This window comes from Rousettus aegyptiacus, unplaced genomic scaffold, assembly GCF_014176215.1.
Source record: "Rousettus aegyptiacus isolate mRouAeg1 unplaced genomic scaffold, mRouAeg1.p scaffold_m13_p_14, whole genome shotgun sequence".
In the NCBI taxonomy this organism is placed as follows: domain Eukaryota; kingdom Metazoa; phylum Chordata; class Mammalia; order Chiroptera; family Pteropodidae; genus Rousettus; species Rousettus aegyptiacus.
The window spans coordinates 11,226,768-11,251,747 of record NW_023416289.1 but is presented as its reverse complement, the minus strand read 5'-3'; the positions used below and the strand labels follow the sequence as shown (position 1 = coordinate 11,251,747).

The following is a 24,980-nucleotide window of genomic DNA, read 5'->3' as shown; positions in this document are numbered from 1 at the left end:
CCTGAGTGCAGAATGGGGAGGTGGCCTCTTTAGACCAAATGGCTTGGAAGTCCCGAGGAAGGGTTGGTTGTCAGCGAGCCTGGCCAGCCTGGCAGAGGGCTGGGGAGCCTGGAGTTTGGGCACAAACCGGAAAGGGGAAGAGGCACAGCTAATAAGCATTCAGCTACTGAGCCCATGTGGAGAATGGTCTCTTCCTCGAGAATCCCAGAATTTGAAAATTGATGAAAGATGTAACCAGTCGCTTAAGGTCTAGACAGCAGCAGTTCTCAGCAGCACCTGTCCTATAGGACAGGGGTCCCCAACCCCTGGGCCACAGACCCGTACCTGTCTGTAGCCTGTTAGGAACTGGCCCGCACAGCAGGAGGTGAGCGGCAGGGGAGTGAGCGAAGCTTCATCTTTGTTTGCAGCCGCTCCCCAGCGCCAGCGTCACCGCCTCAGCTCCACCTCAGAGCATCAGGCGTTAGGTTCTCGTAGGAGCACCGGTCCCTGGTGCCAAAAAAGGTTGAGGACCGCTGCTAAGGGAGGACAGGAAACCCGGGAAGAAAATAAGGACGTATGTGTGAAAAGAGAAGTGCTCCCCCCGAATGTTCAGACCTGGAGATGGGCGAGCTGTGTTCCAGGAGTACCCACCGCCTTTCGGATGTCAGCGTCGTCACGGCACTCCACTGACTGACTCTTGTAGACATTTTGGGTTTAGAACTGAATTGTTTTTATCTTTAAAGGTGTGGTGGGCACTGCCAGCTCATCCTCGTTGCTCTGACAGCTTGAGTTGCTACCCCTGAGAGGCAGCTGCGCTGTTTGTTCTCGGTCCCTATCGTCTTCGGCACGTTTCTCGGTATGCCCCAGTCTCGCAGTTATCTGTCCGTGTAACTGTAAAAAGAGCTCTCGTAACAGCAGAGCGGCATCACACCTGCGTGAACACAGCCAGGTGTGTAGACGGGATGGGAGGGTAGCATGACGGTGGCCAGCTCACTTCTCCTCCGGCTGGGGGATATTTTGGCAGATTCAGAGGGGAAAGGAGACACGCTTTTGGGATCCATATACTAAAAAAAATTAAGTCACGACGAACAGCTATTTATAGTAATTACATCCTGCCATAAAATTTGATTTAAACACGCAGGAGCTATTAGCAAACATATTCATTCTCTCAGTCCCAACCTCCCGCCTTAGTCATCAAGGAGCGTAGAGCCCCATGTGGAAGTCAAGTGAAGCTTATTCTCAAGAGTGATTTGTGGTGGGCGCAGACAGGGATGACCTAGTGCTGTGCGACCCCAGAGGTGAGGACACACGGGTTCTAGCACAGGTGTGTTGGGGAAGGAGGTCCAGGTGCCGTCCACCCGCCCTGAGAGTTGTGCAGCATTTGAGCAGGTAGGGGGCTTGTCGTGAAAGGTTTCCAGGCAGGAAAGACGCCAAGATCAGAAAGATGAGAGTGGGCGGGAATTGGCAGGGGTCTAATTTTGTGTGGAGTGGAGTGGAGTGGAGGCTTTAAATCTGAGAGGGAGAAAGGGACTTTGGACTAGGTTAGATAGGTCCTGATCGTAAGCTGAAGACCAGAGGTAACAGTGGAGCATCACTGGGTTTTCCTCATTTGTTCACACTTTCAGTCAACAGTTTTTTTTTGTTTGTTTGTTTTTTTCCCTTTCTTAAGTACTTGCTATGGATTGGGAGCTGAGGTAGAAAGAGACAGCTTGGTCCCCTTGCCTGTGGGATGCTGTCTATGGTGTGGTCGAGCAGCAAGGGGCAGCTCATGACACAGTGAAAAATGCAGCGTGGAAGCCGCTGCCCCTGGGCTCTGGGCCCGGAGGAGGGCGGCGTGGAGCCTGGGAGCGGGGACGTCGGGCCCGCGGGTGGGGGCTTTGCACAGAGGAGAGATCCGATCTCTCTAGCTGCTTGTTTATTTTCTTTTATTCTGCTCATCTCAGTACCTTTAAAAAGACCCAGTTATTCTCATTTTACGTCATCCACAATATGAGGCTGTTAACGTCTAAACTTCAGTCGTGTGACCCACCCCATGAGCTTTCCCATCCAATAAAATGGAGTTTTCACTCAGGCCACATTCCTTCGGTCCATTGTTCCCAGAGGCCTTGCATTCTGGAGCAGGTGGGTGGTGGGCTTTGATCCAAACCTCAGTGAAATATCTAGGTTCTTAGATACGCCTAAGGCATTGACCTGTTTCTGATCCAGAAAGGAACAGCTTGCCAACTCACTTTCTCAGACAGTGGTCGTCGGATGAGCATGGAAATTGCTTGGAGAGCTTAAAACCCAGATTTGTTGGGCTCTACCCTCGAGTTCCTGTAGGTCTGGGTAGGCTCCGAAGGGGTTCCAGATGCTGTTGGTCCAGGGGGGCCGCACTTCGAGAACCACTGCTCTAAGCCATGGGTCCCCTGAGAAAAGGGACTGCCGTATCCTTGGCGGGCCCTTCTCATGGCATAGCTCTTTCTCAAGGACGCCCACAGCGGGCACGCTCCCCCGCCTTTCAGAGCAAGAACAGGTGCGAAGATGCTCAGCGGACTGAGCGAGGGAGGCTGGTTCTCCAGAGGCCCCCGGGGAGCCCTCCAGGTCACCCTCCTGAGAACTCAGACTCCTGCATTGCCTGTGTGGCCTACAGAGGTGCTGGGCCCTGTGAAATGGGGGTCTCGACCCTCGACTTCTCTCCTCCGTGTCTGTTGAGGGAGCAACCATTTTTAAGACCAAGACGATCTCGGAAACAGATGACAGCCGTGAGTAGTGGCAGTTTTGTTCTCATCTCTCTTTGGTCACTGGACCCCAGGATGGCTGTTGGATTTCAAGATTCAGCCTTGTCTTCATTCTCCGCTGCTGGTTGGTGCTGGGGCCCAACCCCCACTCCCCTGAGGTCTGGAGATGGCATTGAAGAGATTCAGTGGCAACCTGGGGGAGCCCAGTAGACATCCAGGGACCCTCCAGCGAACGGCCGCTCCGGTCTTTGAGCTCCTCCCCATTGGGATGATTAATTGATGTCCCCCACTCTGCCGGACAGTTAAGAAAAGCAGAAGAAGAAGGGAAAAGTCTTCAGTTAGACCTAATTTGGCACCATATTGTTTTCTGTTAATCTATTTTGTTTTCTGTCCGTCTGTCCCAAGGGACGGGTGCCTTGCTGCTTGCTGAAGCATGCATAACTAATGTCCTCATTAAGGGCTGATCTGTTTATCAGGGCCATGCGAGGAAGCCAGCCTGCCAAACCGAGGCGCAAGCTGGGGGCTGCTACCTCCCTCTGGGCCTTAGCCCCACCTCATTAAGCTGGTCCGGGCTATTGATTGGGAGCCTGTGTTTGGAAGAGTCTTACTTACTCCATGCATTATCTTGACAGATTGATCAGACCTGATTGAGAACCTCTTAAAAGAACGAACAGCTGTAATGGGAAAGTTGGACTCTGTCATCCGTTAGGATGATTCTGGGAGCAAGAAGAACAAGGCTGACATCTTGGAGCAATTGTATTTACAATTAACATGGCTGAAAACGATTGCCTCTATTGATCCCCCCTTCCTGCAATTACAGCCCCATTGTTTACATTCCAGCACTTCAGTTATAAAAAGGAAATTCAATAATTATTGCATTATTTAAAGTTAAAGTGCCACAGAGTTTGCCGGCTGCGCTTGCCGGCTGACTTACCGTTCAGTAAAATCCATGCTGAGCTCTCCATCTTGAGGCCGAACAATATCGGCTTTTAATGAGACCTACAGCGGGGGTAGGGGGTGGGGGGGTGGGGGGAAGGACAGCAGGACCCAGTGTACAGGGGTGTTTGTCTGGGTTATTTACGGGGGGGGGGGGTGGCGAAAGCAGGGCAGAGGAGCCGCTAAGTCGCTGTTCGCAGAGCTGTGAGGCCTGTCGCCCCATCGCCGCCCGCTCCGCAGCCAGCGCTCTCTGGCCTCCACTCAGACTCAGCTCCGTAGCGTGAAAGGAGCTTTTTTCTTCTCTCTTCACTCGTTCAGTCCCTTGTCTCACTCCTGCAAAGGTAACTGTCTCCTTCAGCCTTCACCAAAATCCGCGGAATTTCAGGAGAAACGGCGAAATGTCTTAGGGGCCAGAAAAAGCACCGTCAGATGCATTTGTTAAGAGGGAAATTTTCTCTCCTGCGTCAAGAAGTCAGCCCCGTGCGCGCTCACTGCCCCCCACCCCCCACCCGTCTCATAATGGCTGCCTGTGTCTCCCCCTCGTAATGAAGGTGACGAGGGTATTTGTCAGCAGGTCGTGGGAGCTCATGAAAAGTCCCTGGGTTTAAGCACCACATTCATGCTCTCGGCAGCAGCAACCAGAAAGTTCAGGAGCGTGGGAGGAATGCTAAAGGCCATTTTACTTTCCTCGTGTGTGCTTGATGTGCTCCCGCGGGCCCTGGTCCAGCACGGCGTCTGGACAGGTGCGCTCAGCAGGAGGCGGGAGTTGAGGGAAAAGTGACGCCTCGCGCCGCGCCATCCAGAGTCACGTTTTCCGCGACGGCCCCGGGAAATTTAAGACTGCAGGTGTGAGGGGGGTAGAGGAAGATGAAGAGAGCCAATTCTGACTATTACGGAGTATGTGGAACAGGCCCGTAGCAGGCATCTGCTTCCGTGCGACTTTTTCATTAAAAAGGTGAATTCCGGGGCGCAGGCATTGCATGATTCACCCTGTGCAGTTTTTTAGAGTCTGAAATACTCTCTGGGCAAAGGCGGGTGCAGAGATTTCAGGCCTTGGAGGTTTTCCTTTTCGTAGGGGAGTATCTCCATGTGCTCTGGCGTGGGCCTGTGTGCTGTGGCATTTGCCTTCCACGCCAGAGCAGCGTTTCTCAGAGCGTGGTCCCAGACCAGCAGCATTAGCATCACCTGAGAGGTTGTTGGAAATGCCCACTCTCGAGTTCCAGCCCAGGCAAATCAAAAGCCTTTGGGGTGGGCCCGACAGTCTGGGGCATACCAGTCTCCCCCAGGTGCTTCTGCTGCATGCTCAAGTTAGAGAACCACCGAGCTGGAACACCACCTGCACCATTAACAGCCAAGCCCACGGTGCCGCACCTGCCAATCAGAAGTGAAGAAGCAAAATCCGGGCTCAAGGTAGAAAGACAATGACTGCGCCAAATATTTGAGCAGTTCTTCACAGCTTCCGAAGGATCTTCACATTTGTTTTCTCATGTGGTTTTCAAAATTGCCTCCGAGGAAGACAGGGCAAGTATAAACATCTCCATTTTACAAATGAAGTAATGCACCTGTTTTGACCACCAGGCAGGTATTTTTTTTCTGCTGCATTGACTAACATGGGATTAGAGATACAAATAAGCAAATTCTTCGGAGTGGATGTGGGGAATCAGGGAGGTGTCTGCCACCCATTTCCGTTAAACTTTCTGTCCTCTCCTGGTCGTCGACCAGGATGCTGGTAGACATGATAAAGAGCACGGCCCTGGATTTTTATTATACTGGCATCCTGATGGGCAGAGAGGTCCTGTACACAGGTGTGCTTTTGTGGCAAGGATGTGGGCTGGCAGTGTGGATCCAGACTCTGCCTGCACCAGCAGCATAATATTGGGCAAGTGAGTTAAAATTTAAGCACCTTTATAATTAAGAAGCTGGCCCTGTGCACGCTCAGTATCCTTTCAATATCACAATATCTGTAGATCACGTGTTTTTTTTTTTTTTTTTTTTTACTGTCAACCAGAAATTCTTTGGGGTTGGGGGTGCAGGAATGGTTTTAAGGAAGGAAATGTCTAAGAGGTAAGTTTAGTAGATAGATGTTCATGTCCATCCCTAATCTTACAGCTTAACTAATATAAAAAATAGTGATAGCAGTAATAACCTTATTTATTATAAAAGCTAACAGTGCACCTGGCATCACCCCATTGAATCTTCCCAGCAGTGCTAGGAGAAGGTTCTGTTATTGTCCCAGTATCGCAGATGTAGAACCTGAGGCCCCCCAGTGTGTATAACTTGCCCAAGGCAGCACAGCGAGCGAGAGCCAGAGCGAAGGGTCTCCGCCGTCTTAATCCAGAGTGCGCCGGGACCACCGTCGCTGGCAGCAGTTTGACGTGGAGTTGAATGAGGACAAGCACGAGGAGCGTGTGTACGGCGGCCTCGATTTTGTCGAGGGACTTAGATCTGGGAGAGCTGCCCAGCGGTGCTAGGGAAGAAGTGTGTCTTCATGAACGAAGAAAGGAACTCTTGCCAGGACACTGTCCTGGCGAAGGGGTGACCTTCGGGTTCTAGGAGCGTCAGGTGTTTCTGGAGGGTGGTCAGGTTCATGTTCGCCTTGTGGGGTCCACTTTGTTGCTTTATGTGCCCACATACCTCCCTCGTCTCCCAAGCTCCACATGTAGATGCTCATTCGACCATGAGCTCGTGCCTCGCGCTCTGTAGGGCCTCTTCCTTAGGGACGACCCCTGCATATCTCACGAGCTTCCTCTCCTTTCCGGAATTTTCCGAACAGAGGGAAACGAAATCTTTGTCACGTGAGGGCATCGACATTCCACAAGGATGCCTATTTGGATTTTTCTAGAAGAGATTGAAAGCCAAGGCAGATACAACCTATAGATAGTTCCAGATTTATGCTGTTATTTTTTCTTTGGGGACTTACTCTACTCTTCTCAAGGGAACACTTGTGTTGAGACTTTCGAATCAGGGTGTGTTATTCATATGAGGGAAAAGATGCGGGCATGAGAAGTCTTGACTTCAGCCTTGGAGCTTGGATACTGAGCACGAACAATCAAGGCTGGATCCAGGGCATAAGGAGCCTGGCCTAGAAACCAGAAAATAGGTCAGAGCAACGCAAATGGGTTGATCTAAGGGAACGTTTTTATTTCCTTTCGCTTTCTTTTGTAAATCGTGGTCGGGGCTTCTATCTTTTGGCGTCTGCAGGGCTCCTACAGTGAAATAGGACTAAATTAGCATGTGCCAAAGATGAGGAGGGCATGAGCTGATGAAAAGCCAACATTAAACGGAAAATACATATATATTTAGGGTGACCTTTTGGAAGCCTTCCTAAGAAAGTGACATTAAATTTGGAACTGTAACACAACCTCTGATTAAAAAATTAAAAACTCTGTAATGCAACCCCTGTTATAAAAATCCACTACCCCCCCATTCCTGGTTGCATTACACCTGAAACAATTCCTTTTTTTAGGCATTCAAGATGAATAGCTGTGCCTGGGGAGTCCCACGTTCCAGGACTGTCCTGCGGTCAGTGCAGTGTGGGTTGATGGCCGTGGACGTGGCATCAAGTCCCAGGTTTCAGTCCTGTCTTTTCCACACTCCGTGAGACCTCGTGGGGGGGTCATAAGACCTCTCTGAGCTCTGGGTTCCCCCAGGGACAGGAGCCAAAAGCTACCCACTTCATGGGCAGTGATGAGAAGATGAAGCGTGAGAAGCTGCTTTCTCAGCAGTAAATGCCGTGCATGGGAAAGATGGTGAATGGACACCCACTTCTTCCTTAGTTCATCTTATATGACGTAGGGAATTAGAAACGAACTCTGGACCCTTATCTTCCCCTTCCTTCTCAGCAGAAGTGTTAGTGAGATTTGTATGGTCCTTGCACTGGAGGGAGAAGCTGGAGTCCTTCGCATGCTCTGGTTAGCAGTTTTTCCCTCCGGAGGCATGATGTCACAGTGGTCTCCGTCAGGGACCTTCTACCGATGAGTCGAGAGGCCCTCCCACCTGCCCTTACCTAGATGTGCATCAGAGCCCTGACAGGTGTCTCTAGGGGGCCTTGCTGGACGCTCGCTGGGGGGCTCCTTGTGCTCTGAAAAATGTGTCTGGCATCCCCTGGGGTAGCCCATTTGCTCCGAGCAGCTTTACCCCATCCAAGGGCTTCACTGCTTCGTTTGCTCTCGGAATAAAATGGTGCTGCGTGTGTGGTAAAGTGTGGCGAGAGGAGTGTGTGTCCGTGTGTTCATATGAACAGGTGTTATTCCCCAGGAAGTTTCATCTGCGAATCCTGTGTATGTGTCAGAATGTACTTTGTCCATTTCTGCTTTAAAGAGGAGACTTTGACGAAACCTGATCAATATTTTACATTCCATGCATGAAGAACCAGATGTTAGAAGTTTCCTATTATTGGGGAGGCAGGGGGAGCCAGGGCCCTTCTAGATTTATAGAAATCAATGTTCTCTGACAGAAGTTGGTTAGTTTTCCTGGGAAACAAGTAACAGGAACACATTTTTTTGATTTTCGCGATGAATTATTTTCTAACAAGAGCCCTCTTTTCGTCTCACTTCCAAGCATTGGTCAGGGCAAGCGAGTATAACATGTTAGTGAGGTGTAAGTCCCACAGAGTGACATGGCTGGCTGCTTTTCTTTCTTTTTCAATTATCAATTTGCTTTTGTTCGTGGCTTTACGTGATAGGTTCATTATCGGAGGCGCCTCTTATGGCAGCAAAGGGCTTTTCTTTTCGGAGATACCTGCCCCCGGAAGCAGACTGAGAAAGGAAGCTGTTTCCATGTCAGGAGCATGGGAGTGTCACCTTCCAGCTAAACTGAGAGAGGACAAGCATTTTCAGATATAAACAGCTCCAACGAGGTCAGAAAGCGGGTGCAGGAAAAGGTCCCCGACCCTTCGCAGCAGAAAGGCAGGGACGCTGACCACCTCATGTGTGTAAGTCAGCTTCCTCGTTGGGTGCCTTGAGGACAGGCTGTTCTCTGCTGCGTGGTGGTAATTTGGAGAAGCTGGAGGCTTAGGCTCCTTTTCTGCTTCCATCTATGAGTCAAGCCGGATACTTATTTCCTTCTTATAGGTCATTGTACTTCTTTGAGCTTTTAGAAAGTAAATCCCACGGCCAAGTGAAAAGTTTCTGTTGGCGGAAAGGACTGGACATTGCAGTTCTTATAACCCAGCACTTTTCACACCATCCAGTGAGATGGGGACAGTCACAGAAAACCGTAGGCTGAGTCAAGGTCGTTTGGACAGCCCGGTGGGGCTGTGTGAGTGTGGGTGGGCCTTGGGTGTCATTCTTCTTCAGCCGGGTTGATTTACCTTTCCTGTTTCATTAGTTGGTCGTGCTTCCTCATTATTAGTTTGCAGCCAGAGGCCAATTTTTCTTGAGCGACCCAGTCATTTTCCCTGGTCCAGCTGGTATAGTTTCACACTGGTATTCCAGCCAAAGGGTGCCCTCCTTCTATCCCTTGGCACGTCCTCTAAGTCACCACTGTCACCGCCTTAACATCCGCAGGTTAGGCCCCTAGGACAGGGCATGTTCTGCATGTGTGTTTGTGTGTGCGCGCATGCGCGCGCACATTTGCGTAGTGTCTCATGCGCTGTAGACACTTAGAATCAGTCCAAAACCAAACGCTGCCCAGCAGCCAGCTTTCTTTGGGTCCCAGTGAAACACGCATGCTTAGAGGACAATCACCACAGTTGAAGATGTTTTGTTGTCTTTTTAAACTATGCACCTGACTTGACAGAGGTGAGCAGATGGGAATCTTGAATGCAGAGTAAAGAAAAGTAGAAAAAGAGAAATAAAACCTGGGCCCTGCCTCCCTGAGGGTGGGAGAGCTCTGCGATAGGGGCCAAGAGGGTTGGGAGTTGAGGGTTTACATGGGAGAAACATTTCCTGCCTGCAGGAGAGAGCAGGAACTCTGAAAGGAGGCAGCTCCTGTATTGACGCTCCACTGGGATTTGTGCCTTGGTGGATTCTTCATATGTTACAGTGAATTTAATTAACTACATTGTGATCCCAATTGAGGGTATTCTAATTAGCTGGGTCAGGAACAAATTATCCTCCCTTCTCCTCCGAATGAAAACATCTCCTCTCTTCTGCAGAGAGAGCGTGTCCTTGGCTGACTGGCTTGCCCCCAGCGGAGTCCGTACTGGCCTCTCCAACCTCACCCCCTCCTGCTGCTGCTTATTAGGCCAGTTCCAAGAGTGGACTCCTGGGGATGGGCCCAGTGCCACTGGGGAGGGTGAGGGCATATGGCCAGGAGGGCCAGGGTGTTGACCCACTCATGGCCTGGGATATGTCCAGATGGTGTGGAGAAGGTCACAGGGGTTTGGAAGTTCGAGTTGGGATGTCACCTTTATAAGCAGGTGTTTCCTAGCAACTGAGAAATAGTTTATTCTGGATGTGTGTGTGTGGGTATCTTGGAGAATGAACTCGAGTGCAGAAGCCAGCTTGGAATTTTGAACGACGCTTTTGTGCGAGTCTCTCAGAGAAGATGCTGAATGTCCCCCAGAAAAGAATCAGTGGGAGAGGCCGAGACTCTGTCCACCTTGCTTCCTTTTATTCTTTTCTGCATCATTTGTACCGTGGGCCCATTTCCCTTCCAAAATGAATCTCAAGTGGCAGACAGAAGAATCCCTGGTGGCATAGGAGATTGCCATGTACCACCATGAGTTCTAATGTAGAGTGGTTTGGGAACATGTCCATCGTATTAGTTATTTTTAAAGCGGAGTTCCCAGTATGATGTTGACTTGGATTCAGGATTTCTACAGCCCTATCACCCAAGAAGGAGCCCTTGGGTTTGAGGATAAAAGACAGGTGACACCTCAACTCCCATCTCAACTCTCTTTGGCCATGTTATCCTCTCCTGGCTCTGAGATTGGAAATCCCAGCCATTTAGAGAAGAACCCTTATGTCCATATGAACATTTTGTTTAAGACTTAGGGCCTATTGCAAGGAAGTCCTGTTTCTTGGTAAGGTAATGGGAATTTAGGGGTAAGGCTTGAATGATCTTGGCTCTGGTTTCACAGTTTATGATGCTCCCCCAACCCCCGCCAGTCTTGCGATAGAACTTAACTGCTTTGGATTCCATGATTATTTTCCCTGGTATCTTTTATTCAGTCTGTGTTTGTCGAAGCTTTAATAAATGGTGTTCTTTTAGTCTTAGTGACCTAAGACAGCAGTTCCCAGCTCTTGCACAAGTGTTTGGCTCCTCAACCCTAAGCCAAACCTTTACTCTCAGGAACATCCGGTTCAGGTTTTGGCCTTCGGGGGCCCTGTAGGCAGGTCAGGGGATTGTATGGGACATGCTCATCTTTTTTTTTTTTTTTTATATCTAGTCCATTAAACCCTCCTTACAGAGGGCGGCTTGTAGCCTACAGAACACGTTGCTTTGGCATGTTCCATCCTCCTGAATTTCTCTGGGAGGAGCCTTATCTCAGAGGAGGCAAATTGAAGATAAACTATAAAAAGAAAAAAAAAAACCTCAAATTTATTTCAAGAAAAGTAGCATTTTATTATCAGGTGTTGTAATTTCTCTAACAGTTAACATTGAGCTCGCTAGTTTTTTTTTTTTTTTATCTTCCTTCCGATTGTAAAATGGCTCTAGGACAGCTATTACTGGTACAGATATCATTTAGTTTTAAGGCTCTGCGCTTGATATGTGTTAAATCGCCCATTTCATGGGACAGGGAATTGTTCTCAGTTGGTATCGGTGGAGCCCTTCACATTCTTACCTGCACGTTGGCCCCAGAGCAAAAGTTACTATGGATGGGCTTAGGCAGTTTGCACAATTCAGGGCCTGCCCCCACCCTTTACTTCCGCACAATTTTTCTACAACACTCAGCGCTTCATATTTCCTCTTCCAGTAAGGTGCAAACATGCCTCTGGAATTTTCACACTTCTTCAACGCATGTCGGGCGTGCTCGTGAGCCTTGAGCACATTCGGTAGTTCGTGCCGGGGGCCACACTGGTGTTTTCAGTACTGAGAACAGTGCAGGGCATTCTCGCTCTACCTGTGCAGTGCTTTTCATTGTAACCTGGACAAGAAACACATCCGCGCAGGACCAGAAACAGTTATCAGGGCAGGGGCTTCGACCGGAATGCGTGTGGGTCAGAAGGGAGCGGAGCAGCACGAAGCAGTTCCGAGGCGTATGTACGTTGTCTGCTCTCTGTAGCTCCCTGGACCAGGCGGGGCTGCGGGCGAGGAGGGAGAGGGAAGGACAGGTGATAACATGAATATGTAAAACACTTACATCCTCTGAAGTCCCGCCCGCAAAAGGATGCTGGGAGGGAGGTTCTCTTTTCCGCTAACTAGCTGGGTTACCTTGCGTCAGTCACTTAAGCGTTTTGGAATTGTTTCCCCTGCTTTATGTGCACCCAAGAGAAAAATTCCCTCCTCCCCTAAAATGAGTCATGAGAAATGAAGGAGATGGCTTTTCTATACTAAGAGTTTGTCAGTTCACTAACTGTTAATAAAAAGGGTCGGTAGCTTTTTTCATATTCTCAGAGACATGAAAAGGTTGTAAACTCTGTCCTTGGATCATCTTTAAGTCTTCTCCTAGGCACGGAAGTCTGGGGTCTGCTGTTTCCATGTCCGTCCTTACGCCCCTGACTTTAATCCTGTGTGTGCCTGTCTCCTGCCGGCTCTCGGGCTCCCACGTTCTGGTATTGGAGTACTTGGGTCTACATGGACACAATACAGAGTGTAACCTTGATCATCTGTGCACTAAACCAATGACCTTGAGCTGTTGACAGGGAACTGGTTGGGAGAAATTAATTTTTTCCTGTCATTTTTTAAATCCAGGGCAAGACCTAACATCGGGTTCTCCTAGTAAACTGTAATTCCAAATACAAAAGCTTGAGTCATCTTCCTCAGCTCTCTGTTACTAAACTAGGATTCCCTGCAGGCCAGGTGACCACATAGGCTAGCACCTAACTGAGGGTTGGCAAAAACTTTTCCTTTAAGGACTAGATAGTTACATTTTAGGCTTTCCATGTTATACAGTCTCTGTGGCAACCATTACCTGTGGTGTTCTGAAAGCATCTATAGATAATTTGTAAAGTCATGCATACGGCTGTGTTCCATTAAAACTTTATTTATAAAAAGAGCAGGTTGGATTTCACCTGTGGGCTATAGTTTGCTGAACCCTGAGCTCAATAAGGCAGGACGCTTTGGAGAGTAAAAGGGGAACCTTTCGTCACTGTGCCAGGAAAACCGGTGTTAAGGGGAAGGTCCAATCGGTCAGCATTCTCAGCAGGATGAGCCACCGCAGGGGACCAGGGGACCTGGGGGAGCCGGGAATGAGAGTCGACCTGCTGCTTGTCCGCAGAGAGCTGCGGCGTGCAGTGGGGAACCTCGTCACGGGGCTGTCAGCAGGACGGGCGCGCTCACGGCGGCGGCAGCGGGCTTCCAGGGGCTCACCCGAGGCATGTCCCTCTGCTTTGCCCTCACAGCACCTGCAGCAGCACGAGAGCGGCGTGGAGGGCGAGGGCTGCTACTACCACTGCGTCCTGTGCAGCTACTCCACCAAGGCCAAGCTGAACCTCATCCAGCACGTGCGCTCCATGAAGCACCAGCGCAGCGAGAGCCTGCGCAAGCTGCAGCGGCTGCAGAAGGGCCTTCCAGAGGAGGACGAGGACCTGGGCCAGATCTTCACCATCCGCAGGTGCCCCTCCACCGACCCAGGTGAGTGCTCCCTCAGGCCCGGGAGGCCCAGACTGGGCCTGGCAGGGTGCTGCCCTCCGCGGGGCCTCCTGGGGGCTGTGGTCTGGTGCAGCCGGCTCTCGCGTCCTGCGCAGGTGGCCATTGTATTCTGGAGGGAACGTGCATGGATCGTTGCTTTTTTTTTTTTTAAAGGAACTTGGCACCACTTTTCTTCAGGTATCATAAGCTAGTACCCAGTGAGCAGGCCAGCAGAAGACTTCCTGTCCCCATCCCCAGATCCCTCCACTACACACTCTAGATTCCACATGATGGTCCAGATGGACATAAAGCACGTCCTAGGTTCTCTCTTGCTTGGTATTAAGAAGGGGTCGTTTGTGGCCTCAAGTCTGGTCTGTAAGAAAGAACTGTGGAGAAGAGCAAAACAGGCGCTCGTTATAAACATGTTAACTGTGTTTGGAAGCGACTCCAGTTCTGTGGCTCGGTGCTGCCTGGTCCTTCGCAAAGAAGCAGGACCTTCCAGCGGGAGCTTGCCCGCTCGCTGCCTCCGATCCCGGCATCTCATCCACAGCCACCTTTTTCTGTACCTTCCTTCCTCCTCTGTATGACCTCATTCCCACTGGGACCTCACTGGGTAGGAACACGCCTGTGGCTTGTTTCTTCAGCCTTCCAGTTCCCTTTTCTCAACCTGGAAGCACAGGACAGTCATTTGCCCCCTTAAAATGAGTAAAACAAAAGCTTTCCCTTAATCCTGTGTCCCACTTTCTGCGAGAGAATCGTCAAGGTTCTTGAAAGAACAGTCTGTGTTGGTCACCTCCAGTCCACGCCTCAGCCTGCCATAGCTTATTTCCTCCCGTCATCAGACTACCTTTGCGAGGTCACCGTCGACCTTGGGGTTCACCCAGCCTGGTGGCTCCTTGCTCGGCCTTATTCTCTTTTTTTCGGTGGTCTTTAAAATTGTTGCCCAGCCCCTTCTCAAGCGAGGCTCCCGTCCCTGAGCTTCCGGGGTGCGTTTCTCTCCTGCCCCCCAGCTTCTCTGGACTGTCCTCCTGCTGGCCCACGTGCTGGTGTGACCAGGCATTAGGCCCTGCCCCTCGGCGCCCAGCCTCGCGAAGCTTTGATCCCCTGACATGGCCAGGTGTCCTTTAAACAACGTCCTGGATTTCTCGTTGGCGCCACGTGGTAGATGATGCTGAGCTCTTGACTTCCTGTCCAGACCTCTCCTGACTGCATGTTGTCGAGTGCGCTGGCCCAGCTGGGGACTCGGCCCTGCCTCCTCCCTCCACCGCCTGCAGCACCCTCTCAGCCACTGAGCCGCGCGGCTCTGTGGGGTTTTTGTTTTTAATATTAACGTTATCAGATTTCACATTTTTTTTTTATGGCTTTTAAAGGCAAAAATGATATAAACCTTATTATGAAAAAATGGCATGATCCTCCCTCATCTCGTTCCCCAGAGCAGTGGCTTTTGAGTTTTAGTTGTTTCTTTACTGACCTATTTCCATATTTCTCAACATGCTTCTATTACTATCGTTGATTAAAAACATTTTTTTTTAGACATTGTCTATTGGCTTTTTGCTCTGTAAGATGAGGGTTTCACTAGCATGCCATTCTACAAATCCACTCGTACCCACTCACACATTCCCCATCCACAAACTCACACCGACACCACCCACACAAACGCTCCCCGCTCCACACACACTCACACGTATGTGTGCACACACTGCACCCACACTCCCGAGCCCCCCTCTGCGCTCAGCATTCTCCTCCCTCCATCTTCCATTATGATTAAATAATAATTTGGGGTTTTATTAATATTCAGTGTTTTCATTATTCCAACTCTATAAATATTAATCACAGCTGAGCCATGTAGAGTTTTATAATTTCATTTACCTTCTTGTACAACTTTTTGTTTTCCCTGGTTTTCTAGGTACCTCTGATTAATTCATGGCTCACCTTCCTCCAGAGCAGATGATTCCTGACCTCCGAAGGGTCTGCTGTCTCTGTTGTTCTTGAAGCTTCGTTTCCTCCAGGAGGCCTCCCTCCCGAGCCCTTGGAGACCCCTCTGCCCACCCGCTCCTGTCCCCATCACCTGGCTCTTACTTGCTCCCTTCTCCACATGAGCGAAACTGGGTTCCCGTGTGACAGGATATACCTGAGTTTGAACATGTTTCCTGTCACAGTGGCAAGGCCAGTCCTTTTGAGTCAGCGTGAATCATTTCTTCGGGAAAGTGCTGTCGGGTACTGGGATAATTTTTGTCGCCTCCAGGTCACCGCTAGTCTGTCCCCTCCCATGTGTTTTGCAAATGCCTCTTCTGGTTAAAGCCCGCATGCCTTGCTTAATTCCTGGGGCTTCTGCTTTGTGCCTGACGCCATGCCTCTGCGGGTGCTCTCAGGGGCGAGGGACGGGGCGCGGCACCCACAGAGAGTCTGTGCCCAAAGACTGAGACCACTGTGCCATCTGGATATGGAGGTCCCTGTTCCCCACCAGGGCATTCGGCCTCTCTTTGATTCTGTCACTTCCCGTTATTCCACTGTTGAGTCATTTCATAGGATTCTCTTTCCTCAACTCGTATGCACAGACCTATTTATTACAGGATTGGTTTTTTTTTTTTTTTTAAATGGTTTTTGGCCGGTTCTGCACACGTCATTGTTTTAATCTTCTGTTTAAAGCTGTTCCCTTTCTCCCCTCAATTCTTTCTTTCACCCTGCTCAGAATTCCCTTTTTATTAATGAGGTGCCCCAAACTAAATAGTGTACAGCTGCCATTTCACCCGGGGTCTATGGACTGGAACAAACAGCTCCCTGTTTTATAATGTAGTACTTCTGTTTATGCAGTCTGCTCTGGAATTACTCTGCTTTCTTATACCACTGCCTTCCGGGTTTCTCTCATGTAATGCGAATCAGGGTCCCCCCCCCGAAGTGTATGAGCAACTTTAGTCTAGATGATAGACTTCCTCTCTGTATTTCAAAATCTTTTTGTTATTGTCTTTGGCCTTGAGTTATGTTTTTGCTCTCCACCCACCTCCTCCCTCCCTCTCATCCACTCTGGCTAAATTTATGTTCTCTACTAATGACAAAAGGGACAAGTTGTTAGGTAATTTTCATACTAACATTAACAGTAACTTGGTGCTGCTTTGGAAACCCTTTTAGGAGAACTCATCTTAAAATAGATCCCCTCCCTCCCGCCCCAAGGGATTGGCTCTTAAAAACTTCCTGAAAGAATGTCTTCAAGAAAAGGGACATTGTGGCATGGTGGAATTACAGACATTGAAGGTCATCAACTTCAAGTTTTGTCAACACAGACTTCATAAAATACTCCCAGTTTTCTCCTTTCAGCGTAAGGATCGGGCCTCCATCTTCAGCCAAAAACGTCATTTCCATAGCGTTAAGGAAATCTCAGCGAGTCTTAGGGCACCTTTGGGAGCCTCTCTGTCTTGATTCTATGCTACTTAGAGATGGTTGTGCTGTCCAGAGTTTTTGCTTCTAGTATTCGGACGTCATCTAGTTAAACACAATAGTGTTCTTTCTTCTTTTTCTTTCTTCCTCTGTTGTTCACCCAGAAAGTGTTACACAACAGCCACCGGAAAGAACTTCTTTTCCTTTTCTGAGCTCAGGACCTTCTACCTCGATCTCATAACACCTTCTGTAGGTATCAGGATCCCCCTGTTGAGGCTGGTAGAGTGAACCCTAGGTGGGTTCTTCCCTGTGATGACAAAAATGTCATCTTTTCAAATTTTACTTGTTAACATAAGCCAGCATGTTTTCCAGTCAGTTAATTAAGTTCACCATTTAGTCTGTCAGCCCGCATGAATGTTCGTGTGGGGGAGAAATTGTGAAGGTCTCCTCTGCCCTCCAGAACTTCATGGTAGTGGCCAGGATTTACACCTGCCGCTGGGCGCGTAACCCTTCGAGAGGCCTCATAGCCAGACATAGCATCTCCATCCTGCCCTGCACCAGAAGGCCAAGTCTCGGCTGCTAGCAGTGTGCTAGGCCACCCTCGTCTACGTGGTCCTGCTTGTGGACAAGCTTCACTCTTATGTCAGTGGTCAGGTCTAGCACTGCACTGTTTAGTCTTTAACCTGGTGTGGTGATGTTTGTGGTTATGCTATGTGCATGCACACGTACGTGTGCACGCACACACACACACATACACATAGGGCCTTCCCAGTTTTAAAATGACTTGGAAATACATGCCTCAGAGAACAGAAAGTATCCTAACCAGATGAGGTGTCCCCCCAACCCTGACTTCTTTATGCGACCTTGTCTTTTGATTATTGGCTTGCATGCATTTTCTGCAAGACCAAGTGGTCTCTCGACTTCGTTGGAATTCGGTCTTTTCACTTCATCCCTACCCACAGGTAGGGGCAGAGAAAGCCCGTGTTTGTGAGCCGACACTGGGCGAGATTTCTCAGTTGCCGGCGTTGGCCGTTTGCTTCCCCTTAGTTGACCAGAAGCTCTGGAAAGATGGCAAGTTCTCATAGGTGGGTCGTGTGTAGGATCAGCTTCCCTGCGTGCTTATTAAAAAGGCATTTCTGGCTCCCGGATGAAACTGTAGTTAATTTCACTCTCTCGGAGCCCTGGGCTTCGAGAAGACGAGAGGCGCTTTGCACATCCGCCTCGTCCTTCGCCCTTCCTCCTCCTCTGCCTGTTCTCTCTTACCCGTGCCCTCGCTACGTTTTCTTTCACACAGACACAGGTTTCCAAAACTTCGCACAGAGGTCACTGAACGATTCTTTGTTTCGTGCCCCCTGTGTACATTACGCCGCCTCCTCTCAGCGCTCGTATCCGGACACGCCGCTCAGGACGCCGGCCCAGGCGTGTGCGGCGGTGGGGTGATGACTCAGTGTGCGGAGGGCACGGCACGCTCGTTCAGTCAGCGTGCAGGAGACTATTTTGCTTGGAGCAGAAGACGGCATCCCCCTGTATGACACATCGTTGGCACTCAAGGTAGCGAATTCCTGGGGTCAGGGAGGCAGAGGCAGCTTGCCAGGCGGTGACGTGGTTTTAGTGACAACCTGCACTGAAACAAACAGTCACTGGCTCTGCTCGATGGAGCATCTCTCCTAACTAAGTTTCAGGGAGTTTTTGCCTCATATAGCTTAAGAAAATAACTGTTCTCAGCTTTCTCCTTCAGATTTATTTTTCAAAATTGGCATAAGACTGCCCTCTAAATATGAAGTATATCTTTATTGTGTGTGAAAATAGCTAAATTATTTGCAATTTCAGTGTAATTTTTCTCATAGCACTAAAATATGTTGTTCCCAGTTCTGTAATTCTGAAGCATTGTTTTTATAAAACCAAACAGTTATGCCTTTTTTCCTTTTCACTGTACATCTTATCGACAGGGCTTGAGAAAGGCACAGGGATAATGTATTTCTAACTAGAGAAGTTAAATATGAGAGCACATCAGAACAAATTGGGGTGACTGAAATTTTAAGAACTTACGAAGGGATGAAGAAAATAGGAATTTATCTGTTATGAACACATTCCCTGACGAAGGACTATTTGGACAAGGATTGTAAACTTCAGTGTGCTTTTAGAAAGATGCTTTATAATGCAAGGATAAAGAGGGATTGTTATCGAATGGAAGATAATATAATATTGTTAAATGAAAAATAGAGTTTACAGAATAGCATATAGCTCGATTTTAATTTTTTCTACGTATCTTTCTTTAAGCATTTAAAATAACCATCCTATGCAAAGTCTGTATTTGGCATATCTGGCTGTTTTGTGAGTGGGATCTGTTTATGTTTATGGAATCTAATAGCGTGTCGGACACAAGGCAAGAGCTCAGATGTTGGCGGAGCTTATGGATAGAGGTATTAGCAGAATCACTAACAATGTACCAAGCAGTAAATCCTAGTTATCTTTTGTTCATGGAGACGGTTTTCTGTTTGTCAGTGTGTAGCCTACATAGTTGATTACTGTCTGATTCTCTTGCATTTTGCATCCACGTGAAGAGGACAGGAGTAGTTTTTAGGGTGTATACTGTCTTGTTTTTCTGTTGGAGTAGAGTTCCTGATTTGCCTTAATTAGTCCTCTAACAATCTACAAAGGTCAGTGCCAATTGCCTGTTCATTTACATTTGTAATTGTGATGGCTTCTGATTACTCATTGCTTGTCTTCGTCCTTTCTCTAAGTATACGTTAGCATGTCTCCCCCGGCCCCCCGCCTCCCCTGCCACACACAGACACCACACACCCATGTACCAGACCTGCGTGGAAGCTGAGAATCTGACTCTTCATACGAGACAGCTTTGTAGCGATGGCCTGGCGTTCTCTGGAACTTTAGTGTCTGTTATGGAAAGACATCTTGGAGAGGCTGTTGCTTCTAAGTCGGGGATGTAATGAAGCCAGAGTCGGGAAAATTACATCAATACCAGGCAAGAAACCTAAGAGCCATTATCTGGGAGCCTTCTTGAACTAGGTAATTAAGAGCAATTAAACTTTCTTGCTGGCTCTCTGCAAACTGTGCTAATGATCTGGTCCGTTGGAAGGTGGGCACATGCAGAGTGCCGTTTCACTGTTGTCCCATGCTCCTGGTCTAGAAGAGTCCCTCCAGAGAGGATTTGGCATCATCAGGATAGTCGCTTGGCTCTGGGACCAGCGTCGACAGCTAATCTACTTCCTGTCTGTCTGCTCAAGAACAGACGTGTTCGCACTGAGACGTGGCACCTTTTAGAAATTGTCTACGACCTGGCTGCAGTAGCCTGAGTTGCAGTGATTCTTACCCTTTCGTAGTCTAGATCTGCCATTCACTAGTTGCTTTATTTTCATTGGATGATCAAAGTCACTAGGGTTTTTTTCTTTTCTTTCTGTATATAAAATGGGAGCATATATTGCCCTGTATGTTGGACTATACGTATGGCTGCACATCGCTGGGCCAGTTAGCCTTATTCTTGGTGGGAGTTCTGTCCCCCTGGATAGCTGGTAGTGTGTGTCCTCATGGCCACCCAGCACTGCTCACTCTGAGTGGCAGCAACACCATGACACCTTGCTTCTAGGGAAGACGATACCAATAGGCATAGGAAAGAAAGAAAGAAAAAGACACTTGCTGGTGGTTACTGGAATTAGGAGAGACAGGTGTGTGTGTGGGGCGGGGCGGTGAATGTTTGGTGTCCCCTATTTAAGGAGGTGAGTGTGCCAGAGATCCCAGAAACACAGAAACACTTCATGTCACACCAAGTGTTATCCTAGTGAAACCTTTATGCCCCACGTCAGCTTTGAAGGGGTCTCCAGGGACCCTGGAAGTCCGAAACTTGACCTTCACGTGAACATGGATCTCTAGCCAGAGAGTGGGCGTTTCTGCTGGATTGGGGTTTGGGGTTCTGTGCTTGGATTTCATTTGAGGGGAGGGGCCTCGCGGCGATGGCGACTGTAGCGGGGCGCAGTGGTCCTCACCTGCTGCCCCCGGCCATGTGTGCGGATCCCTGCCCCCCGCCTCTGCACTCAACACTTTCTTTGTTGCCCAGTGCATTTTTTCAAGAGAAATGATGACTTGTACTTGGTTCGCCTTTAGGAAATGTGCAAAGAATCCATTTCTTGGGCTGCTTCCATCCTATGTTAAACTTGTCCCTGACCTTGGTGTAGGGGGCCAGGGAGGAAAATAGAACATGCATCTCTTTGCTTACAGAAATAGCTCAAAGACTTCTTCTCCGCCTTACAGATGTGAAGGAACCCCCTTCAGACTGTGACCCAATTATGAGAATTACAGTCTCACACGATTTTTTTCAAACATCAACTTGCAACGGAAAGTTTTTTGGCCTTGCAAATCAGTATAAGCACTGTCTATAGTTGTCTGGTTCTTGGGCTTCCAGATTTCTTTGAGAGCAGCAAGGAAGCTTCTCAAGGTTCTCCGCCGGCCTGTGCAGTACGGTAGCCACAAGCCACATGTGGCTACTTAAGTTTAAACTTATTAAAATTAAATGAAAATTTGAAGTTTAGTTTCCCTGTCATACGTACCAAATTTCAAGAGCTTAAAAGTGACATGTGACTCATGGCTGCCTTGTTGGACAGCACAGTTTCACGGACTAGTTCAGAAAGTTCTATTGGACAGCCCTGGGTTCTTGCTGGGACCCCCTCAGAATTCCAGTCGGGCGAGGCCGGGTTTGGGAGGTGTCCTCCATGAAGGTCTTGGGCTTCCATTTTAAATAATATGGTGCCCACCCACTGCCTACTTTCTGGACAAGGTGTATCTTTTGTTGCCTTTCCCTCTCTCTCCTCCCTTTTCTCAGTTTTTCTCGGTATGGGAGAAATATGTTCTCAGATAGGCATTTAATTTTGGTTTCGCCACTTAAGCCCTTTCCATTAGCAGTTGTAAGGGAGTTTGAAAGGACTTTGTAAAGATGTGTCTTTCAGAGTGAATGTTAAAGGGCTTTTTATAGTTTTGTACCTCGACTATCTTGAGACCTTTTGTGTATATGTTAATGAAAGGAGCTCCTTATTGCTTTTAAAGGATCCTGACCTCGCCTTCATTAGAATATTAAAAATTGGATGGTGTATGATTTTCCTTGGAATGAGCTTGTCTGTTGTTTTGACTCAAAATTTTATCCAAAATGATCTTTTTATAAAGATTTAAAAAAAAGATCTCTATACTTTTCTCTCACCATTTTCATTGGTTTAAAATTCCACGCTTAGGATGGATCGTTTTCCTTGTGGACTGCCTTAATTCACTACGGCTACCATAACAAAACACCACAAAACAGTCGCTCACACAGCAGACATTTGTCACCGTTCTGGAGGCCGGAAATCCCGAGCAAGGTGTCGGCAGGTTCCGAGGCCTCTCACCTCGGCTTGCAGACAGCCACCTTCTCCTGCCCTCACATGGCCTGTTCTCTGTGAGTGCACATCTCTGCCGTCTTTCTGTGTGTCACAGTCTCCTCTTCTTATAAGGACACCAGTCAGATTGAATTAGCGCCCACCCTAAGGGCCTCGTTTTAACTTGATCACCGCTTTCAAGGCCCTGTCTCCGTAGAGTTACATCTGAGGTCCTGGGGGTCAGAGTTTCAGTGTATGAATTGGGGGATCACGTATCGGTCTGCAACAGGAGCTTTCAGATGTCTGAAGGCAGCTTCTTGTTTCTTCTTCTGTGGTCCCTTTGGATGCGAAGGAGGGCGGGATGTGTTGGTGTCACAGAGATGAAAGGAAGTGGGAGGGACCCTTCACGGAGCCCCCAGCCGTGTGGTCAGTGCCCGTGGGTCTGTCGTGGGCTTTCCGCTCTCAGCTCTTGGCCTTGACGAGGATCTTGGCACGTGAAGAAACAGGGAGCTTCTTGGGGGGGGGGGGGGGGCTTCAGCTGAAGCGCGAGGAAACTCGTTCAGGCAGGAAAGGGGTTAGAGCCCTGTGTCAGTCGAGCCAGTGTACCGCGAGTGTTTTCTCACCTGGCCCGGCACAGTCTGCACTCAGGTCTCCCACTGGTAAGCCCCCCCGGGGACATCCAGCGGGCCCCATGCAGGGACAGTCTTGTGCCAGCGTTACCCAACTGGTGTCCAGCCTGTCACCATCACTGGAGCCTTGTGAGGCACTTATGTGACAGGAATGTGGCCTGGGCATCGGCCATGCAAGCTGATATCCACCCTAGGCATTTTTATGGCAATAACAATGCCATTTGCAGCAGAGTGAGCTAGAATTTGGGTTGGCGGGTCTTAAATTCATAACAAAACAACTAAGGCTGTGTAGGCGGTAAAACTCAGAACAAAATCAAAATTGAGACCAAGTTTTTTGTTTTTGTTTTTGTTTTATTTTAAAGAGCAGGAGAGAGACGTTAGGAGGAGGATGAGCAAGGACTGAAGAGTTTGGAAACGAAGAGGTAGAGATGAGGCGTAGGGAAGGGAAAAGACAGTACTTGGCTTTCCATGCTTCTTTTTGAAAAGAACTGCGGCTGGAGAAGGTGCGGCTCAGTCGAGCCCAGAGAGGGAGTCTGTTTGCCCCGCACACACGGGCGGTCCCTTCGTATGGCCAGGCACCTCTCCAGGCTCTGGGAAGTCTGCCAGAAGGAAAAACACAGAGTCCCCTCTAGTAGTGGGGGACAGATACCAAATAAATATAGACTCTCAGGTGTGCAAGGTGCTGTAAAGACGGAGCCAGGCGGGACGGGGAGAGATGGGGAGCTGCGTTATGCAGGGTGTTCCGACGAGGCTCTCTGGGGAGGCGGCACTGGAGCCGGGTGGAGGATGGTGAGCGGGAGCATCCGGGCGGGCGGAGGGCCCAGCAAGTGTGGCGCCCCTGGCCCCTCGGCCGGTGGGAGGAGCGGGAAGGCGGGCAGAGGCCCAGAGAGGAGTGAGCGTGCTGGGGGATGTGGTCCGCGCAGGGCGTGGGGAACGTGGATCTCGTCCCCATCAGGAAGGGCAAGGTCTGAGCACCGGGAGTGGCCGTGTGACTTCCACTGTTCAGGTTCCTATGGAAACTCAACTTGCAGGTCCATCGTAGCTCAGATGTGAGTTGTCTCCCTCCCGCTCACCCCATCACCACCCAAGTGAAGGATCCCCCAGGCAGGGAGGAGAGGGGATGGCACAGTGTGCAGTCTCCCTAGGGACCCTGCGAGCAGGGACCACTGCAAGGAGAAGGCGCCCATGGGCCCTGAACTCCTTAGAAGCCACTCCCTGGGATCAGGGTAGCTCTGGAGTTCTCTGCTTCAGCCCAGGGGTCAGCAGTCCCCGCCCTCTGCCCCCCGCAAAAGACTCAGAATCCTTTCCTGGTAACCGATTGCCTGAGCGGGAAGCACAGAAGAGACTTTTGTCCTTTTGACTTGAGGACGAGCTGTCTGTACTACAATGTAAACACCGAACTGGAAGGACAGGAAGCTGGCTCTGGCCAGAGTATGTGTTAGGATGACTAGAGCAGAGTCAGGACCTTTCATCGCCTCCTACCCTCCGCCCTCTGATGGACCTGAACTCCACAGAGCATCTCGGCATGGAAGATGGCGATGCGTTTCTCCAGCACTAGAACTTCTTTGCACTACGTGCCATTATAATCCAGCCAGAGCTCAGCGCCCTAACACCTTTGTTCTCCTGGTGTCCCCGGTGCCCAGAGGTCATTATCCCATTCTGGGGGGGTCTGGCGACCCAGCCCTGACTCGTGTGTCTAGCCGGCTTTTGACAGACAGGCCTGATCTCGTACTGCAGCCGTGTTATTCTCCCCGGACATGGGCCCAGACCCCAGGTGGCTCTGCAGACTTCCTCAGAACACTTAAGACTGGGGAGATTTGTGCCATACTGTACAGTTTCCTCTGAGCTTTCCGGTAGTCAGGACCATGGCCGTGTGTGTGTGTGTGTGTGTGTGTGTGTGTGTGTGTGTTTTGCTGGTAGATGGTGTGCAGGCGCAGGGCTTCCAGTCTCTGCTGTAAGGCTAATTGAGAAACAGTGATTCTTTTTCAGTAACTGCTTTGGGGCCAGTCCTCTCCCCCGTCAGGGTCTCCATCCCCTAGAGACTGCAGGGCTTATGTTGAAAGACCCCTGGAGAGAAAGATGTTGGTATACATCTTGGGTATTTGGAAGGAATGTTTCATCCACACCTGGCTGCCGTGTGTGTGGACAAATTTAATTTATTTTTAAAAACCTGGCCACAGGCAGCCTTTTCTGTTTGTTTCCTTAGGGGAGAAGAAATTGAAGAGCATCAGTAAGCTCTGGTTTGCATTTGTTTTCTTCCAGGTTTGACCAGCCAGCAGAAGAGAGATAATCTCTAAAGGATATGA

General features: G+C 49.4%; 1 protein-coding gene across 4 annotated transcripts in view; it reads left to right on the top strand.

The window, feature by feature from the left end:
* ZFHX3 (zinc finger homeobox 3) overlaps window positions 1–24,980 on the top strand; it is a 232,558-nt gene that overhangs the window by 124,182 nt on the left and 83,396 nt on the right. For all 4 annotated transcript variants that reach the window (XM_036232104.1, XM_016146869.2, XM_036232107.1 and 1 more), the window contains one exon: window positions 13,082–13,313. In XM_036232104.1, coding sequence (XP_036087997.1) covers window positions 13,082–13,313 — 232 coding nt within the window. The remainder of the gene's footprint in view (window positions 1–13,081; window positions 13,314–24,980) is intronic.